Source organism: Symsagittifera roscoffensis, chromosome 6, assembly GCF_963678635.1.
Source record: "Symsagittifera roscoffensis chromosome 6, txSymRosc1.1, whole genome shotgun sequence".
In the NCBI taxonomy this organism is placed as follows: Eukaryota; Metazoa; Xenacoelomorpha; order Acoela; family Convolutidae; genus Symsagittifera; species Symsagittifera roscoffensis.
The window spans coordinates 43,920,627-43,938,735 of NC_087067.1; the positions used below are offsets into that span (position 1 = coordinate 43,920,627).

Consider the following 18,109-nt stretch of genomic DNA (forward strand, 5'->3'; position numbering starts at 1 on the left):
TTTCTGGTCACAACTACCATAAAACAGAATTAGCAAATTTAAATTAAAAATTTGAAAACACAGAAAACCACAAAATTTATATTGGAATTTCAAAATAAAAAATAAATAAATGGATTTCCACCATTCCGTAATTTCAGATGCTGACGATTATTTAGAAATAATAAACAAAACTAGCAAACAACATGGTAAATAAGATCACTTTTTATAGTTTTTCTGAAACATTTGGTACAAGTAGTCCGGCGCCAGACAGGCGATAAACTGACCAAAACTTACCATTACCAAGTTTGGCCAAAAGATACTTGAATTAAAATAAACAATTAAACTGACCGGGGAAGCTGAAAAATATTGTGACTGAAAAAACTACTATTAATGTCACGTGGAGTCTTTATTCCCAATAAAAAGACCAATGAAAGGCGTTACTATAAAGTGGCAGTTTTCATGACCAAATATAGAAGAATATAGAAAAAAGCCAAAGTGGCAAGAAAGAATATAAAATAAAAATTTTTTCAAAAGAATATGAAAAAAATTAAAACATTAATCTTCAGAAAAAAAAGCATGAAATTGTCCAGAAATCGACATCCTTCCCTCCGCGAAGAAGTAATTTAAACACATTTCAAAAACGTAGGGCGACAATTCATAACAGGCGACAATTCGGAACCTATTTCAAACCACTTCACAGTCTGTTACGAATTGTCGCTTCACGTGAAAAAGTATCTGTCTAATGTTGCTAAAATACGTGGTAAAATACGTTGGCAACATACTTGTTTTGCATTTTGCAGTAACATGATGTAGTTTAACTATTTAAAGGCACAGCGAGAGCTGACTGCAAAAACCTTGGTTTGGTTATAGGTAGCAATTTTCCAATATTATGTCCATTCATTGCGTTTAAAGTAAGTATTTTGCTGCGTATAATATTTCTGTTTGTTGAAAATTTTGCGGATTTCAGCAATATTGGGTTAGTTTCAAGTAACCTTACAGTGGAAGTCTCAAATCAACTGATATTTCTTGCTAGATGTTATCTTTTTTTGGAGTGAATTACCTCGGCTGTCATTTATTCATCGAAAGTAGGTATCTAAAGTAGGTTTCTGAGAAAAACTGAAAAAATAGGCTGAGCAATTACTTAAGAAGTTCGAAATGTACATCATTCATTCTCCCATTTTGTAAAAATAAAAAATATATATGTTCTTTAACTAACAGAGGAGCAAAACCACTGAACATGAGTGAAAATGATTTGATGCCGGAAAATACTGGAAAAATGAGAAAAGTTTTACTCCTCAAAAACTTACAAACAATTTCATACTGGTAAAAATGATCTGATACAGCACATATTTCTTTAGATGTTCCTTTTTTTCAAAAAATTTTACCATGAATTCCATTTCATCAAATATTCTGGCATTCTGGAGTTTTAATACTAATTATTATCTGGCAAGAAAAATTGAATCTCCAAATCCTTGTAGTTTTTGAGATTTTGCACTTATTTTCAAAAACTTCGAAGTTAATAAGAATTTTGCTTGTTCTAAAATCTCATTCTAAGTGCCTATTTCTTGATAGATGACTAATTATGTAAAAGTTCTTTATAATTGTAAATTTTAATCTTAAATTATTTTATTGTTCCGACCATTTGAAAAATGTGAAGGAACTTTGTATTCGGGTTTTTTAGTTTTTACTTTTTTTTCCTCGCAAAATCAGGAACCACAAATAGTTATTGAAATCAGTAGCGGATTTAGAGGTCAGTTGATTTGTGACACCCTCCCCTCTGGGATTCGACCCCTGCCGACCCAAAGGGTCCCCTTTTGTACTATTTTGAGATATCCATTTTTGGTTGACTGACCTTAAAATTGTTCTAAAAGCGCCTTTGGCGCCAATCGATACTAAATTTAAGGGAGGAGCAAGCGCCGAAAAAACGCAATTTTGTGGTCAAAATTTTCCAAAAAATGCCCCTTTTTTGGCATTATTGAAAAATTTGCCTGCCGCGCAGAATATTTAGCCAAACTAGGGTCTTTATCGGGGTTTGGGATAGCTCAGAAAACCAATTTGTTCGACCTAAAAAGAAGGTCGACAAAATGTTCTAAAAATTTTGAAAAACCGCCCCCCTCTCAAGACATTCCTAGATCAGCGCTTGATTGAAATGGGTCGAATGGTATATCATATAAAAGCCATTGCAGTCGTTATTCGAAACACATCAAAAATTATTTAAAAAAATTTTCAGTCTCGAGAAAAATAACTTGTTTTTTTTTGGCCTAATTTAAAAGCCAGTAAAGTTAGTGTACAGGCTTACAATAGCTTATTTATGCTTAACATAAGCCATGAAAACTTAGTTTCAATTGAGTAAAATTAATTTTCGGAAATTTTAGTGCCAATTTGAGAATCAAAAACTTCGAAATTCAAAAAATAATTCGGAAATTTTTTGAATTATAAAAAAAAAACTTTTTTTTCGTTTCTTTAGTCTTTTTTCTAGAAAAACTGTTTTCCAATTGGCATGTTTTATTGGACTTTCGAGCATGTTTAATGTTTATTTGTTCATTCAGTTTTTTCTATCAAACCACGCAGAAAAAAAACCACCCTAATTTAAGGAAAAAAAAACTTTTTTTTTTGTATTTTTTTAAGAGCATGGACTGAACATTCTGGGCTACTTGCACAGTTATCGTTTATCCTGGTTTCTTTACAGATTTACAAAATTTTAGATTTCAATTTAAGATTAATTGTAGTCTTAGAATCGTCGCATCAAGATTTTATAAAAACATATATTATAACTTATTTTCGTCTATTTTAGTTGTTTTGTTCCTAATACGATTCAATATAAAAAATAATTGACTTGCGTGGAGACTTTAAATAACGCAATACGCATTTTGTTTATCCTGACTGATTTTTTCTACTAAGCGTTTTGATACCAATTGCTTTAGCTAGTTGAAAATAAAGCGTCTATTATAATTTGTTTCCTAATGATTTTGGATAAACCAGCTCTTATTTTTTCTCTTTTCTGCTTCTAAGAAAAAATAATCGTGAAAACTTTTGTGTGTGCAGAAAATCATTTCGAGGACCAAAACACTAGTTTAATTTTGTGCATTGAAGAAGAAATCGGATTTTCACTGTTAACCCGCGTATTGATTCATTTTAAGTTTCATTCACTAGCTTTATAAGTTTGTTTTAAAAACTATTGACAAACAGTACCAGGGCCCGATAAAAAGAGTTTCAAATAAAATTCAATTTAATCACTTGATAATAACTGTTTTTGAAAAAACTCTCATGAATAAGTTGACTGATACTCTAAATCTTATCTGAAGAGCGTTTCTTGATTTTGCGTGGACACTTTTGCGTCGATTTAATTGACAAACATGATTCATTCTGGAAATATCGGCCGGCAAATGATTCTTAAGTTTTTACTTCTAAGAAGGCTGGGGGTGAAATAATTAAAGTTTAAGCACTAAATCCTTGTAATGAGCTTTACTTTCTGAAGTTGAAAGTTTTGCCTTTCTAATTGTTAGAAGTTCTGTTCAGATTTTAGTATCGGGGGTCTCTTGACCTTGTACATAAATAATGGCAGCTATTTTGCTTTTGTATTCTTTCTAAATTGCAACTAAATTTTTTGGCTTAAGAGGGTTATAATTGTTCGATCAATGTTTACTTGAAGTATTGTAGATCACATCGGGCCTTAGCATTATTTTTTTGCTACTAATTACTTTGGGGAGTTATTGAAAAAATATTGACTGTCTCTCTTCGTTTGTTTGCTATCAAATTAAAACTAAGCCTGAAACTTCTTTAAAAGTGTCATCAAGGCGTTTTTGAGATGATAGTGATAATTTACTTAGGAATAATGCAGTTAACGGCAATGGGGAACACGAATGACTGTGTTGAACGATACGGTTGTTCAAGGGTGATCAAATAAGGGTGAATACTTGATAGCTTTTATGAAAAATAAGAAAAAACTTCTTTTTTTCTTTTATACGGCTAGTATAGCCTTAAAAGTTATGAACGTTGAGTGTGTAAGGCTCTGGTATCGAATAGGTGCTGTTTAAAACAACATAACGGGTACGATTTATTGGTTAAACGGTACGGTAAATTCCGTTTCATAACGGTATAAATCAGCTGAATATTGAATGGAATTAAGTAATGCTTGGCAAACTGTGGGCTGTTCATGTTTTCAAGCATGATTTCAGAAATAAAATAAATCTCTTTTCATTTTCTCGAATTTTTTTATTAGACATATTTTTCATTGTAAGCCAATTTGCAACGAATCTTTTTTTATGTTGATATAGCCTACTCAGCATTTGCCTAACTTTAATCTGAAAAAAAAATTACCACGGTAGGGCTCGAACCGTCAAGGTAGAGATTAGCTATCGGCTATGCTAAAGATTATACTACGCGGCCTTATAATGAGCACTCGTACTTGCTTTCTAATAGCGACGTAAGCATATATGGTTTTTAAAAATTTATTGCATTCTAGTTTTAACACTTCAAATTTGTTAACCAATCAGGCTCAGCGTTTAAGAGCGATTATTTGAGCCCGATGAACAAACCCACGCTAAAACCAATTTGACTTAAAAAAGTCGAATTGGTATTATGGATACCCGTTTCAATGCAAAACACACAAGCATAATTGGTTACTGTGCAAGTAGCACAGAATGTTCCGAACATAGTCTTAAATTATTTAAGAAAAAATTCAAATCGCTATCGCTGTTATCTGAAACAAAAATAGAACTTAGACTTAATAGACAGTCATAAAAAAAGGAAATCAATTGTTGTTAGAAAATTGACTAGAAAGTTGAAAACCAAAATGTGAAAGCTTTTTTTAATTTCGATTTTCTTTTCGAAATTTTAGCAGACGTTTTTTGAAGTTTTGAACTGTATATATCCCAAAATTGCGCTACCAAACTCCAAAAACTAATTTTACTCGGTTAAAACTAAGTTTCCACGGCTTAAACTAAGCTCAAGTACATAGGCCAAGCTGCACTTTGCAACCACAAGCGAAAAAGCGACAAAAGGTAGCTGTTGACTGAAAAGCCATCAAAGTTAAAACCAAGAAAAGAAACACGCTGCTAGCTTCCGGAGTCAATTTTCGGACCTGCAGATTAAGAGTCAACTGTCGTAGCGTCAACGACATTTGACAATTTTCAATCACTAACCACAAAAAGCCAAATACAAAGTTTAATGCAGCGAAAGTAAAAACCAGACTAAGGGCCTAGTCAAATGTGGAGGTAACTGTTTGATCATTTTAAATGTACCGATGCATGGCTGATTCCAAACCAAAATTGGTATTATCGTCCGTGCAGGTATACCCTTACAACTCGTTTTTCGATTGAACCCTCAATCTCAAAGTGGTATTTCGGAAAACAAAATTAGTTTTTTGCATAACAATAGCTTAGCAAAATTGAGTAGAAAAACTTCGAAACACCTGTATCATATAGCCTTGAGTTGTTCTTTTCTGAATAAAATGATGCTAGGAAATACTGAACTTGGTAGGAAATACTTTATAGTAGCCGCATCCAATTTTTGAATTAACTCAAGCTAAATAAATTTACTTCAATATGCAATTATCAAATATGACATCTACAAATATTTATATTTACATGAAATCTTCGACTATAGATATCGAAAGTTTCAACTTTGAAGTGTATCATTTCATTTATTCAACTGTAGATATAGAAAGTTCCACTTTGATATTATCAACAATATTACAACTTTTTCTTTCACATCAACCCTTAATCACAAGTTTGGCAGGGTATTTTTTAATAAATTGTTCGAAAAATCAGTCAAAAAATTTTAAGTCTAAGTCGGAGTCGGAGCCAATTTTCTACAGAAAATAAGTTCTTAGCTGCTTTATGCAGACAAAATTGCTGCTTCTTTTGTTTAATTGAAACCCTTAATCTTAGCCAGTTTCATTTATGCAATGACGATTCCTAGCAACTGTACTTACCATTGAGCACTCGATAACTACAATTGAACGCCATATTTTTGGCGTTTTTTTTTCAAACAGAAGAAAATCCCAGAAACGACAACCAGTTCGAAATATAGGCATTTTCTAATCCATAACTAACTACTATGGAAACAGATGCGAAGTAGTTCATGCAGACGAAATCCCCAGTACATGTCCTTCGATTGAAGCCTTAACCCCAAATTTGTTACCTTAGAATGAAAAAAAAACCAAAGAAACTCAGAAAATTCCCCTCACTGAAAGGCCACCGAGTACAGTAAAAAAGACTTGCTCAATGTACAGTACAGGGAAGTAATCGGTCTTTCAATCTCTCTTTAGACTAATGTTGTGAAAATAATGGTTCCACCAAAAGTAGCACTAATATTTGCGACTTAGGTTGGAATGACTAAGCAATTGAAAATTGATTAGCTGCTTTGGATTAAATATAATTATGCGCACTTATACTCCTTAGCAAAAAAAACAGATTGATTATGAATTCCATACTGTTGGTAACTGTCATAATATTTGAAACAATTCATTAGTCAAAGTCTCAAAAGCATTAGATGCGCAGGAATTGTTGAGATTTTGTATGTAGGTGAAATAGTAGAAATGCAAGCAATTTTGTTTTTAAATCAAAGTTTTTGATGGAATTTCTTCAAACCCTTCAAAAGCTAATAGTGCACCTTAATGAAAATCAAAAGAATAAATATTTTTGTTTTGGTGCAGAAAAAACCAATTTCCACTGAAGCAAGCGACAATGTCGTCAAATTAGCCCAATTACATCGCCCACCAAAATTAACACTGACCAATTAACATTTTGGATGGAGAAAAGACGTGGATCATTTGCAGGAATTGGAAACTCAAAACTCCGTTTTCGATTTAAATGAGATAACTCATTTTCAAAAAAGGCCAAAGTTAGTAACACAAAAGAAGAAAGGAATATCACATTGAATTTTCAATAAAAATTGAACAATGTTTTTTTTGCAGTTTTTTGTTTGATTGATTTTTGGATATCGATGAAGAAACATCAAAAGACACTACTGATAATTAAAAATCCCATCATTAGATTTACACCAGTGAGTTTTAAGTGAACACAAAAAAGCTTTTTGTTTTTGCTTCAAGATAGTTAACTCTTAAATGCTTGAGTAAATTAAAAACCATTGTCAGGGTAGACCTTTAACGCGCACAATAGTATGCCTTTAGGCTATCCTCTCTTATTTATACTCGCTGATAGGTATCTTGAATTGTTTATATGTTCCGAATGGTTAGAATAATTTGTTAGCTTGTATTATTAGAGAAATTATTTGTTTTAATTCCTTTTATTTTAATACAGAAGAGACGTATGTAGGTGACCTGTTTTTGCGTTTCCACTTGAATACATCTTCTGAGACCACATTTATCACAGTCAGACTAACTGCAATTAAGACGATAGACAATATGGGACTTTCAGGGCAACTTCAAACAACTGTACCATCACGACCTTTTTAATTATTCTGACTTTAGTAAGTTCTCGGAAAATGCTCGAACTGACGTCAAATTCAGTGCAAATATGCATCTACTGAAAATGAAAGACTTCAACTTTCCAGCACCATTTGTTTTCTAATGCTACCTTTTTTCGCTATTAAAAGCAAGACTAAAGTTGATACAAAAAACTGCAAATTCGGACAAGCTTTCTGGACAAATCTTAGTCTTTTGCAGGGGCGGATATAGAGTTTTCTCGAGAAGGGGGGGGGGGGGATTTGTCGATTTTTTTAGGTCAACCAAATTGATTTTTCGAGCTCTCCTGAAGCACTAAAAATCCCTGTTTTGGCGAAATTTTCTGCGCCGCATGCAAAATTTTGAAAAAAAAAACAGGTAAAAAAAAGACGTTTTTAGGCACTTTTTTCGGCGCGCGCTCCCCCCTCAAAATTAATATATATGGCGACGATTCTTTTGAAACCTACTTTATTATTGAAATCTAGGGATTATTTGCTTATTTGATTTCATTGTAAAAATTTAGGTATAATTTAGTCGTAAAATCTTGAACGATAAAAGTTCAACGATTAGTCGTATCTTGAACGATAAAATTTCAACGGTCCGAACAATCTCGATGAAAAACAGAAGTTGTCTTGAACAGTTTATTTTTTCTCCGCAGTCAGTCACAAATAAATTAGCTTGAGCCCAATATTAGCCACACTTTTTGTCATGGACAATGCAATACCATATCAAAAATCTTCACATCCATTTTCAAACTTGGACCATAGTTCAACAGCGAGTTAAAGCTCCTTCCTTAACAAAAAGATAATGCCATCAAGGATATTGTAATAAAGCAGGGAACAGTATGATTAGATATCAGTTCGCTAAGTTTTAGTTTTCGACTTTTGTTGGGTCAGTACTTATTTAAACTCCTTTTTGGTGACTTTTTGGGCCAAATTTAATTCTGATTACAAAGAAACCATTTTTTGAATATTTTTGAGGTTTCAGGTGAGTTCCAGTTAGATATGTTTCGAAAACTAATACTTGACTTGATTGTGGTCAAATCCGATCCATCACAACATGCAAAATAAACCAATCAAGTTACTGCATCGCTTTTCGTTAGTTGTCTGAATAGCTAAAAATTTTATGGACAGTATTTGGTATTTTAATGGCATCATAAATTTTGATCCTTTTTTAGATTTCTATCTAAATTTTTATTTCATCTATTTTAGATCTGTTGTTTCATCTGTTATTATAGTTTTTTATTTCATCTGAGTAAAAGTAGCAGTTTGTTTTAGTTAACGAATGAAAAAACTTCAGAAATTCGAAGTATTTCTTCATTTTCAGACAAATAACTTGATAACATTTGCTTGAACATTTTGTTTTATTTTTTTTGGTATATGATCAAGCTAGCACACAGGATTATGTTTTTTATTAGAAGACATCAAATAAATAATACAATCTATACACCATCATTGCTATTTGATATTGTTTTTCAGTCTTTAAAGTTTTTTATCACCCCGTGCATGCTTGTTTTACATTTTTAATACTTTTTTCAGCTTATCAAAAATATAATCAAAGCACATTAAAGTATTATTTGCACAAATCTACACTGTATTTTTAATAAACTTTTCATCAAAAATAGATATTTTTGCTTGACCTTTGTAACAAGTAAAAGTCAAATATGGTAAAATAGAAATTTGAAACTTTAATTAATGAATGTCCAGACAAAATAGCACTCAAATCTTGATCAACATGACCTCTACCGCATTTAATGACTCTTCTCGCCCCCCATGACCTCAAAATGCCGCCAGTGCAACTGACGCAGATGTCGTGGGCTCGCTACATGTCGCTTGATCACGTGATAAAATCGAAGTCTCGGATGTTGAGGTCACATCATCATCGCCATCGTCATTTTCTTCATCCTCGGCGCCTTCATTAGGGTCAAAAGGTCGTTGACCTCTCGCAGCCGCAGAAGAATTTGCACGTTGACTTCTAGCTGAGCATTGGATATTTTCTTCAGTTTCATTCATATCGTTGTTTTGCTCATTTTCAAACTGAGTTCCACTAAGTGGTGACTCATGATTCCAGTCAGAGTATGACGTAACTGATGACGCAACCGACTGGTTCTGTCTGGGTGAGTGACCCCCTCTGGAATAATGTTGGTGGGGAGTCTGGTACAAGTTATTGGAACTGTAATTGGCACCACACCCACTCACGTTACCGTTACTCCCATAATAGCTCGAGTGGTAATAATAACCATTTTGGTCCTGGTTATTACTATTGCCCACGCTTCTATTCGTACTCAGAGGCGGGAACGCTTCGGTGTAATTATCATTGCCATAGTTGTAAACATAGGAAGCTGATGGGTAGTGTTGTGTGTTTTGGTTTGGGCCATTTGAGACGAACTGTCCGCCTCCGCCGCCGTTGCCACTGTGACTCGAGAAAAATTGGTTGCCGTGGTGGTACGAACCCACTGAGCTGGACAGTCCGCTGGCATGGTTGTTTCCTTTCGGATAATGGTAGTGGTAGTTATCGCGGTTGGAACCCTTGTTCCTCGAACCTGCTCCATGACCCTTCGATTGGTTGTGATGATGATGATGATGGTTGTACTGATAATGGTGGTTGTTACCATGGTGATAGCTTCCCCCGTTACTCGAGTGCCTCCCACTGCCACCGCCGTTATTACCCGATTGGTTATGACAATGATTATGATAATTCTGATGACTCATCGACAACCCTGTTTGGTCCACACCTCTTGATGACGTCGCAAAGCTCCCGCCGTTTCCCGCGACAAAAGAAATATTGCCAGTATGCATTGTACTCCCGTATTGTGCCGGGTGGAAAAATTGCGTCGAGTTGAAATGCATTCCGTTTGCCGAAGCTGGATGCAAAAATGTGGACCCATTTGCCGGAACGCAAAGCGCCGCGAGGTCAAAATGGGCTAAACGACTCGGCGCCATATGCTGAGCATTTATTCCGAAAACCGCGGCAGCAGCGGCAGACGGACTTGAACTACGGCTGGCGTGAGAAGTAGTTCCATTTAAAGAAATTCCAGGGCTGGAAGAACGACTGAAATGAGAAGGACTTGACAGGGGGTTCGAGACGGTCGAAGAGTTTTCGCTGTAGTATCCGGATTCTGCCATGTCTGAGCACATTTTCAATCTTTCTGCTTTGACGATGTAAACTCTGAACAAATCATTGATCAAACTATCGAGTAAGTTTAACGTGCAAGCTCTCTCAATGTTCATTAAGCAAACTGTGCTTTCGTCGATAATTCTCCTCGCGATCCACAAGAAATTGATGCGATGATGTTCCAAAGATCCGTCGTCTAAGACTCTATATTCTTTCTGCATCTGAGAGTTTGGCACTGAAATATGAACGGGAGTTGAGCAATCATTGCTTAAATTCTCCTTGTCTTCATTAGATTCGCTACTCGACGAAAATTGGTGGGATTGTTGTTTCAAATTCGAAGATGAGTTCTGATTCTGTGCATTTTTCCGCCTTGCTGATCTAGGCGCTTTTCTTAAATGGGTTCTAAGATAATTCTGCAACTTGTTCTGTTGAGAACTTGCATCTGGAAAATCGATAAAAAATCTTGAGCACATGTATCGTTCCATATTTTTGATTTCCGAATCGGCAATATTGTATCCGTTTAAAAGCAAGTTGCAGTACTTCAACAAACCCCCGCCTCTGATTTCTTCAGGCCTCAAGGTTGCAACAAGTTTGTTGTTTAAATGGAATAAAGCTTCATCGAACTTGCCGTACTTGCTTTCGGCCATAACTGTGGGATAAAAATCTTTCGAAAAGCTAACAAAATCATCTGTAATCGATTCGTAGTAACTTAAAAGCGAGTCTAGTTCGATCTGAAACGAATCAACACTAAATTCATATTGACGTTTCATTCGGTGAACAAACTTGACTTCTACATTTTCCCCGTTGTTGTTGTAGAGCGAAATAAGACTCCAGTTGTCGTTATTGTTGGACACTTTCACCATTTTGTGTACATAACCATCATCAATCACACTGTCCGTCAAAGCACTGACCGAGTTATTTGTCGTTCTGACATCACTACTCTCAGTACCCTCGTCACCTGATGCCTGGCCATTGCTGTCGTCAAGTTGTCGCCGACTTGTTTCCGTTCCACATCCAGGAAGCAAGCTGCGGAGCGTGGCGTAGAGCATGAGACGAACGGTGTCGAAGACTTGCTCGTCGTCGGATTTGAGTCCGAAGATGAGATCCAAGTCGTTGTATCCGATGTCGTCAATCATCTGTCGCATTCCGATCACGTGACTGGCAGCTCCTCCATTCAATCGTATGGAATCCAATGGCACTTGTTCGCTCTCCATATTTTTCTTGAGAAGAACAACGAAGTCTTTGAGCGTCACCTAAAGAAAACAGAAGTACTCATTAAAAAATGTAAGACCCTTAAATGTCTTGAATGCCAACGCCAACTCTTTACGTATCAATATTCATTTCTTTTAATGGACGATTGGGGCGGTCTGTAGGATGGACGTCTGCATGAAGAAAAATTCGCAAAAAAAATTACTCGTTAAGTTGCAGGTCATGAGTCCCATGTCCGTAAAAAAATTGATCAATCGCTTAAATCATCTTATAGAATATGTCTCTTTAAAAAAAAAATATGCATTAAAACTCTGCCATCGTCATATCAGCATATTTCCATTTTGTTTCCTCAATAAAAAATTTCTTTGATGAATTTCTTTGTTGTATCAACGATGAAAATAAGTAACATGACGACACGAATAATTCGTTCAAATAACACAATTTATTTGTTTCCTCATTGCGAATTAAGAAGTCTGAATTAGAGAACCTGCGGATTTAATGCGTCTTTGAAGTCCTAAAACCCTATTAAGGACCCTCTTAAATAGCCATAATGGCACCATGCTCTCTCATTTTCATTCAAAACGTATTCACAGTAATCACTAATGGGATATATATGTTAATGTCTCTTGCAAAGATGCACAAAAATAATCTGGATAAAATATCTAAAGAGAGTAAATGACCTGAGCGATATTAAACATTTTGAGCATGCAGAAAAGTATACTAAAATTCTGATGAAATCTCGGATCGTGTTCTCTAGCCCTCCCTCGTTCTATTCAGATAGAATTGAACAGTTAAGCATATACGAATTTTGTACCGTGTACCAAATTTTCCCCCTTTTGTAAAAGGGGGTAGTTAACAAGATGCGCTTTCTTTATTCAATCATGATTTAAACGCCTTTTTAATGTTTCAACCCAAAGTTGACAAACAAATTAACAAACCAAAACAACTTTAAATCAAACAAGACTGCTCGTATCAGGGCGAATTTTTCTAAAATTTGAATTTTTTAAAATTGAAATATAATTTTTTTTGAAATATAAAATTTGTTCCAATTTGGCGGCGGTCAATGACAATTTGAAATTTTGCATATTTCTGCCGTTTTTATTTTCGGCGAATATCAATATTCAGTCCCTGGAAATCTTTACTTTCTTTCCAAATTTTAGATTACTGAAAACTGATTGGCTGATTTTTATTTTCGCGCATTCGGTCCTTCGCATATGAGAGATTCCATCCGCCAGTTTCATAAGAAATCGAATGAAAAAAGGCAAAAAAAACTATAACGGGATAGCTTCCTCAAATTGCACAAAAAAGAGAACATACCAAATTTTTGTATCATAGCCGTTTTTTAGGCAACAAGCGCAGAGAGAGCGAAATTGGTAGAATTTATTCAGAGGCGCGAATTAAAACAAAAAGCGAATCCAGATTTTTTGGTTTAAAACTGTGCATTATTTCTTGCTTCAGATTTTACAATTTTCTCTTTATAATTGGGCATTTCTGGGTTCTTTAATCAATTTGAAAACTTGCGAAACAAGTGAAAAAATCAGTGAAAATTTTTGGAAACAAAATAGAAAACAAACACAAAAAAATACCCAGGTGCATATAAAGAGATAAAATTTCTTCGTTTAAGTCTGCCACATTGTATTTTCCTGTACTTCTAAATGAATATCAATTTAATGATGTAACAAAATTTTAATTTCCGGTTTATCATTTAAGGGGGTTTCCGTTTTTCATCAACAAAACCACCCTGGATTTTCATCAATAAGAGCGAAAAAGCGAAAACATATATATCTAAGAACTTCAAAATCCTTTCGCTCCTTCGAAAAAAGTGCCGTAATAATTGTGGTTGCTGTGTTTTCTTTCTGCATACCTATCTCGACCTTATAACTGGCCGCTTTTAACAAAATTTTCTATACCACCTTAAAAGTATCAAGATTCTAAGCATATATTCTCAAATTCTCCTGTGTTAATTTTTGCAAAATTATTGGGTCTTGAAATTGTCCATTTGGGACAGCTAAGGCGCAATATTTTTTGTACTATTAACGGGTAAACGATCATAACTTTACACATGCCCGGTTCAGAAAACGTTGAAAATTTGAATTGAATTAATTTATTGTTCCAACCATGTGAAAAATGTTAAGGAATTTTGTATTTGGGTGCAATTGAGTTTTTTATTTTTGTTTTCCACAAAAAATCAGGTACCGCAAACTATAATCGAAATGGGTCGATTTATATATCACATTAAAACCCTTTCACTGGTAATTCGAACGATATTAAAGTTTTAAACTTTTTTTCAGGGTCGAGAAAAACCGTTTTTTCTTTGGAAGTTTTTTGTCTAATTTCGAGCTAATAAGGTGAGCATGCAAGCTTACAAAAGCTTATTTGAGCTTAATCTAAGCCGTGAAAACTTAGTTTCACTCAAGTATTTATTTACTAGAGTAAAATAAGTTTTTGGAGTTTTTAGCGCCATTTTGGGAATCAAAAACTGCAGAAACTTTCTGCAAAAAGATTAGAAAACTTTTTTGAAATAATTTATAACGTTTTTTTTGTTTTTCTAGTCATTTTGCTACAAAATCTGTTTTCCAGCTAGCCTAGTTGACTATGAGTGTCGAATAAGCCTAATTTCTATTTTTCGTTCAGATCCTTCGCTTCGCAAACATTAACGAGAGCAAGACAATAAGCAGCTCTATAAAATGCAATAAGAAAAATTATAAATAAGCCTTGAATACGTAAAATACGTCTACGTCTGAGATTCCAACCTGCGACTAAGAGATTGAGGGTCTCACACACTAACCACTCGCCCACAGACGCATAATTGGAAGCAAACACTAGCCTCAAATAAATCAAAGAACAGATGCTATGCAATTTAAATGCTACATAGCGTGCGGGAAAAGATTTTCAAAAACAATCAGAAATTTATTTTTTTGAAAGTTTATTCTTTTGAGTTTTTTTAAAGTTATTAAAAAGATGTTATCGCAAAGTACTTCATAAACGTTAAAAAGCTTTTCCCTGATACGAGCAGTCTGGTTTAGTTTTTGAAATCACTTTTCAGGTAATACGAAATTGAGAGCATTTTCAGCAAATCAAACAAACTGCCGACAACAGGATCAGAATCTTACTTTGACCAACATTATAACTAGAATTCTTTGTGCTTCAATAAAAAAACGTCAAAGTTAAAAAATTATTATGTTTAAAAGGACGACAAAGCGCAAAATTAGATCAAAATGGGGCGAAATTAGAAATGCGAGATTATACCGAAATAAAGAGAGGAGAATGCTTGAACTATTATCATCTCATTGTCGCCTTGTTTTTAATCTTTTAGTGCGAAATCGCACCCTCTATACCATGATACATGCAATCTTAGTACAAGTTAAAAACCTTGTGCCTCAAAACTCAAATGAACCAACCTTTATGTTAGGAAACGTCCCTTGTCCGTGAATCTCAATATCCGAGTTCATCAAATTGTCCAGTTTTGAGAACTGCTCAAACGTCAGAACTTTGTAACTGGACGAGTAACTCTTGCTTCCGCTCGGGTTCTGACTCGACACAGATGCATTTCCACCTGCGACGACCGAAGCGGGAACAGTAAAACCCGCAGACTGCATTTCTATAGCTGTCGGGTGCACTTTTCCGATGTTACTACTATTATTTTGTGAGTTGGAACAGTTTCTCTGTTTATTTTTCTGTTGTTTACTCGATTGTTGTTGATGTTGTTTTCTTTTCGTTTGTTGATCTTTGTCCTCGTTGGTTGTGATTTTGTTGGCGCTGTGGCGTCGTTGTGCGTTGCTCCTCCGTCTGTGAGTATTCGCAGCACTTGTCGGGCACAGCCGAGGCGACGGTGTTTTGCTCGACAAATCAACTGTTATTGTTTCTGAAAAAAAAATCACATTTTAGTCCGGATCTACAAAAAGAGGATACCAAGGCATTTCAATGATGTTCATATATATCCAAAAAATATATGTAAAAAGCCAGAAATATATCACATTACAACTTAAGATAATAGATCAGGTTGCTTAACAGCTTCAATGATTTTTTTGGTCCGGAGATATTACGGTCTAAACTCAATGTCGGATTTCAGCGAAAGGATTCGAAATACGTAAAATTTAGATTTACCTACCAATAATGAGAAATTAGCTAATCAAATCGACCACGTATAATTAAGTTTTGACCAGAATAAGTAAGAAACTGTTGCCAGACAATGTAAAAAGCGTTGCGTCTGGGCTGTGTGAACAAATCTCTGTTGGAATGTCTGATTCTGAGAAACGCAAAGACCATCAAAATATATCTCAAAGTCTGTCTGTCTGCTTTTCTCCTGTGTATAAAAACTCTTTTTGGGGTTTTCTTGGTTGCTGTAAAATAAGAGTTTAGTAGAATAAGACAGACTCAAAATACAAAACAGAAATAGCAAAATTCGAATTTACACGAATTCCGCAAATGTTCACAAATATTGTTCAGATTTCAAGTGACGGAACGGAAGTTATTCGTAAGTTTTGTGCGTCCTTCCGGTGATAAAAAGTTCTCAATTTGGGCAAATTTGAATACTGCTCTAAGCTGGCCAAAATGCTATTCAAACATGTAGGTGTTTTATAGAGAATAGTTAGAGCTTTTCAAATTCGTCGTTTGGTAATTTGTAGATAGATGGTTTAGCGAACTCAAGCTAGCACGTTGGTCTTGTTGCGTATTAGCTCAAAATTGATTCAAATCGCATTTCTTATTCTTGGCACGATTCTTTCGAGCCTTCCAATTACCTTCTTGAGTTGAATTTATTAATAAATGTGACGTTTTAGTTACATTCTAAAAATAATCAGTCATTCTAAACTGAACACGAAACTTGCTCAAAATAGTATTTCAATTTTGCATGTAATTCTAAAAGCGAAACTCGAGCCATTTTGAACAATATTGGTAGATTACTGCGAGCGGTATTACCTTTGCCCTGATCAAAATATGGCACCATTACGATTATTATGAAAACCAAATTGATCGATAGTTTTATACTTTTCTCAGCTAGCTTGACTTAGAAGTCGAAAGATTAAGGTACATTTTTGAGCATTGACTTACTTATCAAATTTGGATTATAGTGACAGTTATTATAGATCAGAGATAGATTCCAAAGACACATATTGACTATATTATGCAATCCATTATGCAACCAACTAGCCTTCACAAACTAGAAATACACTCCTGAAATTGATGCTGATTTTCGAACTAGACAAGTGATTCATAGTATGACTGATTGAATTCAACATGCTGCAGCAGAATCATGACCTTAAGGTATTACTGAAATCAGTTGCAAAACTGTCCCTGAGCTGAATACGTTTGGAAAATGAAAACTAGCTTCCAAATCTATGATAGTAAAAAACGAAGGTGAATATAAAAATAAAGTGAATCAAAAAAGGGTTCGAACCAGAAGCCTCTCCTTGATTAGCTCAAAACAAGAAGTGCTTATGTCGATTGGCACACTTTTGAGCACAGAAAGACTTACGTTGAGCACCGATTTGTCATGTTGTTTTGATTACTCGAAGAAAACTTAAAAAAACTTTCACTAAAACATAAAAAGAACTATAAATTTAGTTTTTTATTCAGATTTTTTCTAGATGTTTCTGTATCATCAGATGCAAAAACCTTTTTCAACACTCCTGGTTTCATAGTTTTAATCAATGTTATTTATATATTTTGACATAGCCAGCAGACTGTTGAAAAGGAGTCAATGAAAAACGAATTTCAAAAAATAGATGCCATTAAAACTAATTTAATTTCTAGAACAATTAATGATTGGCACTTTTTCAATAAAATTAACCCAGTTTGAGAAAACTGTATCACTAGATGATTTTTCATTCAGCTGTGAAATCTACAAATTAAATTCACTTTCAAAACTAGAAGTCGATGACGTTTTTCGTGACATTTACACTCCTACTGCTCGATAATGGATTTTGCTCTCATTTTAACAAAGGAAATGAACTGAACTTGATAAGAAATCAAAAGTCAAATCACGAAAAATTGAATTTGAGCCTGAACAAATTTAAAGATTTTTCCTGAAAAAGAAAACAAAATAAAACCATCGCGAATTATATACGAGCCTGAACTACATTCATCGAATCTTAATAAACTGGGCCTATCTGAGAAAACTGTAAATTCAAAATGTCACATCATTAAAAATGATCAGAAAAAGAGAAATTATAAAAGAGAAAAAACACTTGTTGCGCTTCCAGGAATATAATTAATTCTTTTATCTTTCAAAAAACGATTGTTTATTTGATCAAAAACTTCAATGAAATGTTTGAGATTCTTTGAACTCTCAATTGAATATAACTACTACAGTTGAACTTCAATTGAATAAAACAACTACATCGTTTCGTACATGCTTTCATGTGGTTTTTTGGGAAAAGCACAACCAAATATCAAACG

The 18,109-nt window shown here is 34.4% G+C and overlaps 1 protein-coding gene across 5 annotated transcripts in view; it reads right to left on the reverse strand.

Moving 5' to 3' along the window:
• Nucleotides 1-8,610: 8,610 nt before the first annotated feature.
• LOC134848540 (uncharacterized) overlaps nt 8,611-18,109 on the reverse strand; it is a 35,740-nt gene continuing 26,241 nt past the window's right edge. For all 5 annotated transcript variants that reach the window (XM_063866046.1, XM_063866047.1, XM_063866048.1 and 2 more), the window contains exons 3-4: nt 15,112-15,575; nt 8,611-11,754 (exon numbers count right to left, since the gene is read on the reverse strand). In XM_063866046.1, coding sequence (XP_063722116.1) covers nt 9,166-11,754; nt 15,112-15,575 — 3,053 coding nt within the window. In that variant the 3' untranslated portion in view covers nt 8,611-9,165. The remainder of the gene's footprint in view (nt 11,755-15,111; nt 15,576-18,109) is intronic.